This window comes from Bombus vancouverensis, chromosome 13, assembly GCF_051014615.1.
Source record: "Bombus vancouverensis nearcticus chromosome 13, iyBomVanc1_principal, whole genome shotgun sequence".
NCBI classification, from domain to species: Eukaryota; Metazoa; Arthropoda; class Insecta; order Hymenoptera; family Apidae; genus Bombus; species Bombus vancouverensis.
In genome coordinates, this window is record NC_134923.1 from 9308123 (window position 1) to 9320976 (window position 12854).

The window sequence follows — 12854 nt, forward strand, 5'->3', positions numbered from 1 at the left end:
TACGGAATTTGTACCAAAGAAACGTGAAAAATATGTAACAAAATATATAACGCAAGAAGCGGGACAAAATTTCGTCCAAAAAATCAGCCAAATCCTGAATAACACATTTTTTTTAATACTGAAACTACATTAAGACATTATTTATATATTTTATAAAAAATCGTTTAAGTCTCCAAAAATACAGAATGGTAGGAATCTATAAAATTACAAATCCATCACTTTGATCACTCTGACGACGCTAGTATTAAAGACTTGTTGCTTTAATCGCATTAGTATTTCAGTATTAAGATTCTCAATTACACGATTAATATTTTACTAATGAATATCTAATAAATCGTTCAGAGCTTATCAGAAGCTGCTACACAATTCGGCGATAGATATCACGAATAGAAGGAAGAAGAAGCGACGTTATAGTCTCCATTCGGTATCCAGTCGAATATTAAGATCACGAGCTATGATACGTAACCCCCTGAAGAGTTTGTGAATCATCGGGCCCGACTCTCGAACCTAACCCCACCCCCAAAGAATTTTCAGAGAGACAATGGCCCGTCTGCGTCGCGACTCTCCTGCCAGATAAGAAATGACGCGATTGTCGATAGAGAACGCTCATTTTTCCTCTCCTCGAACTGTAAGAAGCATCAGATAAAACGTTTACGAATCTCAGATTGTTCTCTTCGACGATCAATTTTAGATACAATTCTCGCGTCATATTTATTCCTTGGAAAAACACATGAAAGATAATTTTCATATTATGCACTATTAATTCTATGATTCACATTGTTGCGAAATATTACACAACCATTGAAGAATCTCAATGTAAAGAAACGTTTCAGAGTCATCGTGTCACGATTTAATAGACTGTGAATATTTATGCGAATTCACATTTCTATAAATGCAAATAAGAAAATGGAATAGATACATTAATAATAATTCTTATACAATATAATTATACTATTATTGTGATACAAACTGATGATATACTTATAAAGTATAATGTATAAGATACACAATAAATTTGAAGTACGCAAAGTCGAATAATTAAATTTACACAGAATGTATATCTGTCCTGTACACTTTCGCACACTTAAACTTCCTACACACGCAAGAACATCCTCAGTCCACGAATTACAGAAGAAACTTGGATCATTACTTTCTTCTATTGCCAAATTTTACGTTTATTACATCGAACAGCCAAAATTAGCTTCACGAAGTAACATGACACGAAACATTGGAAATTCCAAATGCTCGTAATTTTTCGTTCTTCGGTATACCTCTAATTTTAGCAACGCTGCCATTTCATGCCCCTAAATCAACCGCCAACGATAGTTTCCACAGTGGAGAAAACTACCGCGACAAAGTAAAGTAGCCGAGCAATTATGCAAATGCGAAATAATAACCGAATGGTAAAACGCAGACGCGAAACCACCCGGAAAGGACGCGTCGTCGTCCTTTCGCGAGCTGGTACCGGTAAGGACGAGGCGATTGCGACATCCAATCTCGATTCTAATTGTTTAGGAATTGCGCGAATCGCGACCAATTAGCGGCATGCACCGTGAAAACAAGCACGGAATCCGGCTAACGTAAGGGCTAACCGAAATGGTCGAATAATTTAAATTAATAGGACAGCCGGAGGACAAGCTGACAGCCGGTTCACCCCGACTTCCACCACGGAACTTCTTAAACGTTCTCCTTCTCGTGCTGCTAAAGTCCTTGATTACACGCTTCGTACTTTCCGCACGCCACATAAATTCCTGCTTCGAGCGATTTCGAGTGAGGTTTTAATTATATCTTGGCGACTCTTTATTTTATCGGAGATAACGACTGCTGTAGAAAATTGATACTTTCTTTTTTTATTTCCTGTATTGGAAATTCAACCTCTTAATACAAAAAGTCTTGTTTGATTTTTAAGTCTACGCTGGCGATTCTTTGTTTTATTCGGCGAGAAAATTGATTCTGTTGTTTCTCGTATTGGGAATTGAAAATTGGAGAGGAAAATTGAAACTGACAACGCACAAATTTTTCTTTCGTCTGTTCGATGCATCAAATTTGTTTAGGGTAAAAGACAACGACGAGAGATACGAAAAATGATAATAAAAAGATAATAATATAAATGAACATTATATAGATTTATAAAGATTAACGACTAAAATAAGTAAATTTTCAAACAAAGGTACACCGATTGTATCTATTGTCCATTTGGTTGCTAAAATTCGAATTTTTCTTTTTTCCACTTACGAGTATTTAGTATGTATTAGAATGAGAAAATATCTGGATTCCTATTATTTCACTGCATTGACTTTCAATTCTAAACAAAATATGGTTTACTAGGATAGAAACTTAAATTATGGTCTAGAATCACCATATTTCGTATGGAAGAAAGTATGTACAATAATCAGAAAGCTTGAACTCTAGATTTCTAACTTTCTACATTCTAATTCATAAATAAAATCTTAATATTAAATAAATATATGTAAATGAATTTTGGAATGCAAGTATTTACTCACCACGTTTTTCCATGGAAGCCGTCCTTGCATCAGACATGTAAAAGCTACTACATGTTTATTCTAAATAGATGGTTAATTTTCCAATCATTTCTCGAGACCGTTCACGACAGTAACAAGTTCCCGAAAAGTTTGCGAACTCGAGCAGCGACGAGCCGGCCAATTTAAACGACGAAGACGTGGCGCGACGTGGAACATTTTGCATCTCCCGCGAGACAGAGCACGTCGTTTGTTGTACTGACGCGTTAAGAAATTGTCTGCGAGACTTCCTGAACTTTCGAGCGAAACTCGAGGAAACTTTAATAAAGTAAAGCAGACAGCTGTGTTCAAGTTTGGAATTTGTACAACACTCGAAAATCTGTCGCAATGAGGTGAAACGTTTTCGATCGAACGCGATTTCGATCTAATAACCGATTATCAGGAAGTTATTGCGAAAAGTAAATACGAAATACGAGTTATCGGTAAAATAGAACAAAGACATGACGCGAGAAGACAGGTTTAATTTACAAAACTGTTTCAATGACTTTGACATGCGGACTGAATTAGATAACGTCAGAGTTTGCAAACAATATCAACACCGTGACCGTAAATAGAGAGGTTCCGTACTCGATACATGTAAGTTCATTTTTTCTATTGCCATTAAGACATTGAAAATTTGTAATATGTTGATGTATATAATTTATATATAATAATGTAATAATGCAATATATATTATATTATTTAATATATATAATTATGTAATAATATAAAACTATTGTGTATATAATTTATAATTAATTAAAAAATTAATTAAACTCACCAACATGATGATCATGCCACGCCAGGACACCGCAAAGAAGAGCCAAAGTTTTCCCACTTCCTGTTGGACTCTCTAGAAGGCAATTTTCCTGTTTTATACAACCTTGTATGAGCTGTAAAAATACAATTATTATTTACCATTAATAAATCATTTTATCAATATTCCATCTCTTCAATTAGATACTTAAATTATAAAAATTCTTACCTGATTCATTACAGCCACCTGACACGAGTAAGGCTTCACAGGAAGCTTTACTTTAATTCCAGATATCATTTGCTCGTGTTGTATACTCACTTGAGCCACAGTTTCTTCTTTTTGTTTATTGTTTGGTTCATCTTTAATTTTGGTTTGTTTAATGTGATTACCTTTGTGTTTCTTTTTTTCCTGCTTCTTTTTAAACCATGTTGGTTTTGAGTTGAAATCATCAGAAGAATTGGAATCACTGTGATCGTGCATGTTTCTTTTTTTTGGACTTGGGCCTTGTTGGTTCCAGTTAAACATGGAAGTCTTGGATTTCAAACTTGTGTTGTACGTAACTTCTTTAATATCTTCATCTGATTTTATACTGTCTGTAGATTTTTGAAATTTAGATAGTGTCTCTTCGTCATAACTTGTATCTGTTATCGATGGGTTTGAAGAATCCTTTTCACTTTCTATTATCTCATTAGTTGGCACAATATCACTTTCATCAGAAGATATCTCGATATTATCTGGGCTTTCTGGACATAAACTTTTCACCTGGGATCTTTCGTACGTCGAATCATTTCTTTTCAGACGTAATCTACTCATTCTATGAACAAAAATATGCACAATAAGCTAGAATCAACAAACAACGAATGATACTTAAACAAATATCTTGAAATAAAAAAATGTATGATATTTTAGAAATGTCTTGCAACTTAAGAATTGTTTTAACAATTACTGCATCACTGTGAAGTCTTTTTAATGATATTCATAAAATGTCATACAAAATGAATGCAAAAATCTGAGGAAACAGAACAATAAGCTAATATAACCTAAAAAATCATATATTATCACGTGTGCAGTTACATACTTTGTTTCTTCAAACCACTCTTCTAGTTTTAATTTGGCTCCCGTGTAGATGATGAATACGATCACTGCACTAATCACATAAATCACAAGCATCGATTAAGACTAATTAAAGCGAAAAGAAACATCTGGTGATTATGACCACACGCCACACGTGTTTCCCGCGTCTTTATTTATCCTTCGAAACGCGACAGTTTATATTCACATTGCGCGCGATATTTAAATTACATTTTCAAAGAAATTCATAAATACGGTTGCGTGTTACAACGAATGGAACTATGAAAGTATAAATTAAACGTGAAAAATGTAACTCTGTAAGACTGATAGATGTCAAGTTTTTGAACAGTCACGTGACTGAAGTATCACGTGCACGATATTTGAATTTTGAATGTCTTTCGTGGAAAAAGGTAGTCTTACGATTTATTTTCTAAAATACAATTATACATCGTTACAAACATACTTTACAGAAAAAATTACCGGAAAATAATTATATTATGCTACGTATCATTTCATAGATATGCGATACGATAGAAGAAATATTCATTATTATATTTTCTTTCATTTCATATTATATTTTCACTCATTCAATCTTTCATTTTCATTTTTGAAATTCATATTATCTGATTAATTTTATAATTTCTACTACTTTGACCAATGTATGACTCATTTAGACATTATGCGCAGTATTTTTTCAAAAAAGCCAAATTTAACCTAGGAAGACGTTATGTGTCTTGCGATAATTCGCTTTCATAACATATAAAGGAATCCTGCCATCAGCGTCGACTAAATATACGGGACATTATTCCACACGAATCTCACCGCGGAAACATAATTTCTGAAGCGAACAGGATTAGACAAGTGAAACGCGTAGCCCCTCGGAGTCTTAATTCCGATGTTGTTCGGTGACCTTCATAAACAAGATACGTCTCTTCCTGACAGAAAGACGCGGGCAAAAAGGAGAGAAAGGTAAAAGGAATATAATTTCCACGTGTGATTTATGCCTCCTGGCTGGTCCAACGGATCAAACTTCTGATTTACGTGGCTGTTGTGTCCCGCAGTTTCGAAAGCGGTCCCCATCAAAGGGGGCCACGGAATTTAAAAGCCATCCGGCGCGTGTGCGACTTGAATAAGGAATCTTACTCTGTCCATGAGAAGAGAAGCATCTCAAGCTGACATGAATCCTTATCAAATTATCCGAAATTCCCACGCGCGACTGGATACACGACTTTCACGTGTACTTATGTACAGTGGCACACGGAAATATTTGAACATTTATAGCAACATGGGATTATTTTCGTTACCTATGCTTCAACGCTATAAAATTGAATCGTGAACGTTGCATAGAATAATCAAACTCGTTGTACACAGATTCGTGAAAGTATTCGAACATTAGGACTAAATATTACGGGTAAACCTTTCGTGAATATTATCGTGTGTCGAGTTTCCGCATTTCGAAATCACAAAATTAATTTAAGAAGTTACAAAATATTTAGTACAGGTACTCGTATATGTGTCTTAGAGATTATACAAACATTTAAGCAGTCAATTATCCATTATATTAATAAATCTTAGGTTTAGCGGGGCCGTATTTAACATTTATTATATGCTTAAGACGGATGTTCATGATGTATAGTAACTTTTTACTGAATATAAATTTGCAATAAACGTAATGAAATTTCAGAAAGTTTCGTACAACACACATAGTATATCTGTAAAATTTTTTATGCTAAATTGTCTCGAATACTTTTACGAACCAGTGTACGTACGTCCGTACGGACATGAATTGAACGTGTACGCGTTCATGTTTCCATATCACAAACGTAGAACGTCTGAGAGAGACCATGTCACGTATATGCAATGAAATTACTCAGACTGTAGAGAGCATTTTCAGCTCACGTACTTTTACTCGAATGATCCTCGCCGAGGAATCCTTGCGTTTTCACACGGTTATGATGTATATCTTAATGATGACACGCAGCATGGGCGGAATACGTTTCTCTCGTAACTCTCGATTTACTTCGCTGTCTCTGGTAGGTAGTCGAAAAATGTGTAGATGAAAAGCATATATCGCTGGTTCCTTGATCATTTCAAATCCAACTTTCCAATCGCTTACAGCATCCGTGGAACGAATTAGGTGAGCGAATGTAACAGAATCAGTGGTACACGAGATCTCAGTTACAATAGCTTCGAAGAATAGATCGAATGAAGTAGCTTCTCCAAAGATACTTTACAAAAAGTTAATAAATTGCCAATAAAATTAAAAAAGTTGAATAATAAACAATGTATGTCCACATTTGTTATTTCATTACTTATTTTGTACACCAATGACAATTTAATTTTTGAAACCAACGAATTAGAGCAAATTAGTTGATTTTATTATTATTCATACATAAAATGGAATAATAATTTATTCCTTTGCTTAACAAATATATGTGATTACTGATTCACGTAGCATTTAGTATCATTCTAGTTTCTTTTCATCAGTTTATTAAAAATATAAATATAATCGTTAACTTGGATATCGACGCGACTGAACAAACGTGAAGTTTAAAATTTCTTATTTTATCGATAGGAAGCAGAATCAAAGATGTGCGGATTAATAGTACGCGACTATATCGAATACGCAATATACGAGCCATAAACGCGTGCCGAGTCTTCAACATTTCGGTTTTACGATCAACAGACGTGATTTACTTCTTGGTTGCCGGCGTCTGGTCGCTTCACGCTCAACGAGGGTGAGCATCGTGTCCGTCCACTGGGCTGTAAGTTATGCACAGCCAGTGTGATATCCATAAAATACGCCGAAGGGGCCGAGGAAGTCATTACTATAGGAAAGTGTGGCAAATTGCGTGTAACACCCCTCCCGAAAAGTTACAAAGAGTCCTCGGCCGGGTTTACGCGCCGCCGACTGTGTGACACGTCGATGAAACTCAACTCTTTTCCCGTTTCCCATGAAACTGCCTAAATATCCATAAAACGATCAAACAATATAAACATAAAGCAAAAAACACATATAGCTGTAATACGCGCAGCACGATGAATCACGAGTATCGGCCGCAAATTTTATACAAATCTTCCAATCTGTCGACTTGTTTTTCAACAATTCGCTAATTGCGCAACCCATCGACGAAACTCAACTCTTTTCCCGATTGCCAAAGTATCTGGCCAGATTGTAAATCTGCGTCAAACAATTCACCGATATAAATACCAAAAAATGCACACAATACAACTCTAATGTAACGAACGAATGATCGAATCTTCCAATTTTTTCATCTGTTTTTTCAACAATCCGCCGCCAATCGCGCAACGCGTCAACGAAGCTCCACTCCCTTCCCGCTTCTCGCGAAACTGCCTAAGTATCGAGCCTACAATTGCGATCTCCATAAAACAATTACCCAATACAAGCATGAAAAACGCACGTAGCTGCGATACTATGTGACGAGTGGCGAGCGGCTGGCACAAATTTTACACAAATTTTCCAATTTGCAGGCCTGTTTTTCAACAATCCGTGGCCGAACAAACACAGGCTGGTAAATAATGTCCGCGTTGTAATAACAAGCGGGGAGTACTTCGACGAATTAACACGAGTACCGTTCACGGTGTTCAATTAATCAAGCGAAACACGGGGGTGAGGGTTGTCGCGTGATCCCATCGAATGATCTGGGTCAAACCAGCGCCCTCTCTCCAATTCCTATCAATGCGTGCGACTAGTTCGAAACGGCGAGATACCTTTTGGACAAAAGCTTTCCACGAAGATATGCCTGATTTCAGGGTTTGGGTTGGTGGAATGGGGACGTGAATCGAAAGCTGAGGCGAAATTACGGGGTACGGTGGGAAGGAAAAAGAAAAAAAAAGGAAAAGAAAAGAGGGAACAGAAATATGAAAGAGCGGGAAAGATCCCCCTGTCGATCTCGCTGGTATCCCGTGGTCACCCTGTGCGAATCCCGGGAATCGGTCTTTCTCGTGGTGGTCACGAAACCGGCCAGTGGAAGACAGAGAAAGAAATATGAAATATAAATAAAACATATTCTTACCAACAGCAAGTGCAATAAAAATGCGGGGAGATCAAGAGGGATGCCGGAGGAATACGTAATGTGCTCTCTTCTCTGCTCTCCGCCTATCCTGCTCTCTATCTCGTATCTCTTTCAACGTTCGCCTATATAGTCCCCGTCGCTGCGTTTCTAATTTTTATTTTCCTGCTGGTCGATGATCGAAATACGTAAGAATTTCTGAACATTGACAGTGAGATTCGATTTTAATATACGTTTCTTTCCTTCAATTTTTATCTATATACAGTTCCTCGCTGTTTTCGCAATTTTCATTTTTATCGTGCTGCATAGATCATTGAAATGTGTAGATATTTTTGGACATCGACAATGAGATTCGATTAGCAACGACTTCTCTTTCATTCTGTCTTCTGTAAAATAAACCTGTCTCTATAAACCGAAGAGTAAAGAAAAGTATGTGGAATGTTACAATTTCTTTACAATTCTCTTGGAATTCATTTATGCCACTTTCTTGCAACGAATGATCTTGTGGAAGTAAATAATTTCCTATTCACGATACATATAATACGCAAGGATACATAAACTCTTCAAAATAAAGTACTCGTAATATCTAATAATTAAAGCTATTCCCTAACTAGATTCTATTTTTCATAGCCGCAATCTATTAATTAGATTAGATACTGAGAAGTTTTTAAACGATAGAGCAGAGCAATCTGCTTTCTGGAAGGCTAAAGTATACAGTAGCGAACAAAAGAAAGTGTATAAAATAAAAAGCATAGAAAAACAAAATGGGTTTACATGTAATAAGAGCGACGAATAAATATAATATACGTGACAGGATAGGCGACTGTTACGAATATGACAAAAAAGTTTTACTTCGCAAGTTATCAACATTAAACGTTCTTTCATCAGTTGCTGTATCTATCTCCCTTTACACCAATTTTTTCCCCCAGAAAACGAACACGAAGAAGAATAACGCGAGGAAGAGACACGAGAGAAAGAAACAATTCCATAAACGAACGTAACGTCGCTGTATTCCCGGCAGCATCTTCGTCACTGAGGGAAAGGCACGCGGCAAACAAGCCAATAAACCGAATAAACGGTCGTCGGGACTTAATTAAGGAATGGCGACTGCATCCACGCCAACGGTGCCTTCATTTCGTCCGGCAGCTTTATCGCCGGTGCTTATCTATCGGCCATGAGATAAGATAAAAGGGTCAGAGTCGAGGGGAACAGGCGTAGATAGCCACCACCCTCTCCTCTTTGCCCCAAGTACGAAACTTTCGGGGGTGGAGGATACCATATGCGACCTTCTTCGTCCGCTAGAACGGTCCTATGTTCTCTTCTATCTTCCTTCTCGCACTCTCTGTTCCTCCCTTTTTACCCGGGGACAGAGACTTTTCCTCTTTGTTTCCTCGGGAGCTGGAGGGTCGAAAATCGAGCACGTCGCGTCCAGGAGCACGGCAGAAAGTAAAATAAAAGAATCATGCTGGCTGGGGACCGGGGAAACTGTCCATGTGCCAGCTCCTACGAGATGCATATGTTTTGTCCTCGATTGCATACTTTTCCGGGACTTGTTAAAGTCGAAGACCTCGAATTTCATCCCTCGTGTCTGCAAGATCGAAGAAAAGTGATTTACACGGAGCGTAAAACGCGACTTGTTTGGATTTTGGAACAGTAGAATTTTCGCTTGAAATATACGTAACATTCTGACATTTGGAGACGCAATACCCTAAACTCTAAAATATCAAATACGTTTCCTTAATCCATATCTTGGAGATCGAACGAACTGGCTATAAAAGTGTCTGTAGTTTGATCTGACCGGATCTTGGAAAAATGAAATTTCCCGAGGTGGTTTCCAGTTCGAAGTATAATCGTAAAATTCTCAAATACAAAATTGACAAGTTGTAAAATATCGTTCTAAGATTTCAAGACATAGTACCCGAAAATACGAAATGTTGGAATCCCTATAGAAACGTGTGCGATTTCTTCGCTGTGGATTTCGGAAAAGTTCAATATCCGGCAATGATTCCTAATTTGAAACGTACGATTCCAAGATCAGGACGTGGTACTTTAAAATATAAAATGTCAGAACCTGTTAGAAATTTCAAGAATTGGAATTGTGTTCTATATTTCAGTTAGAATCGCTGGGATTTTGGAAAAGTAGATTGCTGGAAAGGCACAAAGTTGTAAAGTTATGAAACATTGCTCCAAGATTTTAGAACGCCCATATCGTAAACGTCAAAGACGTTACACGACGAATCTGTAACGAAAGAATCTGAGTTTCGAACAGGGGAATCACGAAGTATAAAATTTGATTTCGTGGAAATTTTCGATTTGTTCGTGCTCGGCGATATCGTAGCAGCTTGAAAAATTCCGTCGAAGCATAGGTACAGAAGGTAAAAGAGTGGAAGGCGAGGGCAGGACTGGAAGGAGCACGAAGGACAATAACTTCTCGACGAGGGCAGTCGAGGGACATCGATCAGATGCGATCACGGTGGAATTAGCCGTCCCTTGCAGGACTCTAGAACTCCTTTCGCCACCCCCTTTTGCTCGGAACCACCCTTGTCTGTGTTTCTTCGACCTCGACAAAAGGTTCGTCGACGATAAATGATTCTATTAGTGTACGCCGACAGAAATGCGTCTAGAACTGACGTAAGGATAAACATTTAATTCCCTTTGTCACAATATATTCATGTAACCATCAAATTCGCGTTACCCTTTTCGCTTTACTTCTGAAAATTCATTTCCAGATATTCGTACACATTTATGCAAAGTTTACGAAATACGCGTAATATGCAGAAATATATAAAATATCTCAAGTGGAAGTATTCGTTGGAATATCTGGCAGGCGAGGCAGCTTCTCGATTTACATTCCATTTTCTTAATTATTCTCACGAAAATACGAATTTATATAAAAATCCATTACACTCTGTGGAACAATTAGCGGCTACAGCTTGTCGTAATAGAAATAATATATCAGAGATTCTGAAGATCCGTATGTATGTGTTTTTAACGTTTATGTGTGTGTGTGTGTGTTGGCTTGTGAATGAGTAGCCACAATATTTAGTAGTTTAACAAGAATCCATTCGCTGATGTAAAAGAGAATTTCGGAAGTGTTAGCATTCCTTAAATGGCTCCATATATTTTCATTATAAGAAGATGACGCTTTTGATACGTCGATAAATTCTTTATGTTTTTGAATTTGATGCCAAACCGTTGTTACACTTAGATCGATTCGTAGAACCCTCTGTATATGTATACAGTATATATACACTATATTATATACTATATATTATACATTTTATAATACAAAGTATCGTTAAATTGAATAAGGTAACATATACGCGTTTGAGGATTGCAGGAACAATTTCGGAAATTCGTAAGCAGCTCGCAAGCCACAATTTGTAGAGTTACGGAATGCTTGAAACACGTGTTACGAGGGTGAGCGATCAAGAATGCCATAAAATAGCGCTATAGTCGAGGACCTATCAAATATTGCGCGTGTTCCAACGAAAGACGCGCCGAGGAAAGTGAAAATACAAGGAGAGGGGTGGGTCGGTATGAAATATGGATAAGTTCGGTCTGACGCCACAAAAGGAAGCGTCATGGTAAATTAATCGGTCGGCGAGGAACACGCGAGACGTGTGATTTAATAAAAAGCCTCCCTTTTAGGATGGAAGGGGTGGAAACCAAGTCGCCACCCCCCGTCGTGTAATAAGTTTAGTTTCCACGAGGAGATAGTCATAAAACAGGACGTGCGTTCGCAGCGTGGTGCCTTGTTCCGCAGATTTCGCGAAGACGTTTAGGGGACAAGCGTTTTTCTCCCTTTTACCACCATGGTCAATGCCGAGACATTGTTTCGCTTGAAATAAGGTTGCAACGTCGTTACTAGATTACGGATATTTATGCAAATTCAGACAATTAAAGAAATGGTACCTGAAAAGAAATTTATTTGACCTATTAGATATTGTAATAGGTGTTATACTTTGGATATTTCACATATTTTTGCGTGTTATTCTGTGTATTTTGGCGTCCCTATATTTCTCATAAATGCATAAAAATCCACGATTTAGTTATAGTATTTTTTGGTAGGATTCTCTTTTTCTGCACATAATATCGCCGAATGTGGTATTTGTGAAAAATCGTACTTCAGAATCGATATTTCCCTTCCCGTATATTCATCTCTGATGTAATTCGTGTTTTGCTTTATCGATATAACACAACGTGTTTACGTCGTTTACTTTTCTTTCACTGCCCACCTTCTCTTTCTCTTCCTTTTTTTCTTTCCTAACGATGTAGAACGTCTGATTTAGACTGGGCGTGGCTGAATCTACTTTGCGGCAAGCGGCTAATTAATTTCACGTAGACGGAAGGTGTGCTAATATGGATATTTTTCCAATGGCCCACAGGCTGAATTTATACAGCGAATTAAGTCAATTGAGTATTTTTGTGTGGTTCGTTTTTCTTTCCTTTTCTTTTCCTCTTTGTTCCTTT

At 37.3% G+C, this 12854-nt stretch overlaps 1 protein-coding gene across 7 annotated transcripts in view; it reads right to left on the reverse strand.

The window, feature by feature from the left end:
- The window catches only part of LOC117161664 (Fanconi anemia group J protein homolog), a 164756-nt gene that overhangs the window by 82460 nt on the left and 69442 nt on the right, over window positions 1-12854 (reverse strand). For 5 of the 7 annotated variants that reach the window (XM_076623651.1, XM_076623648.1, XM_076623649.1 and 2 more), the window contains exons 4-6: window positions 4355-4423; window positions 3505-4090; window positions 3301-3412 (exon numbers count right to left, since the gene is read on the reverse strand). In XM_076623651.1, coding sequence (XP_076479766.1) covers window positions 3301-3412; window positions 3505-4089 — 697 coding nt within the window. In that variant the 5' untranslated portion in view covers window position 4090; window positions 4355-4423. Of the gene's footprint in view, window positions 1-3300; window positions 3413-3504; window positions 4091-4354; window positions 4686-12854 lie in introns of those variants that run through there. The other 2 variants (XM_033343367.2, XM_076623653.1) reach the window with 2 other exon arrangements.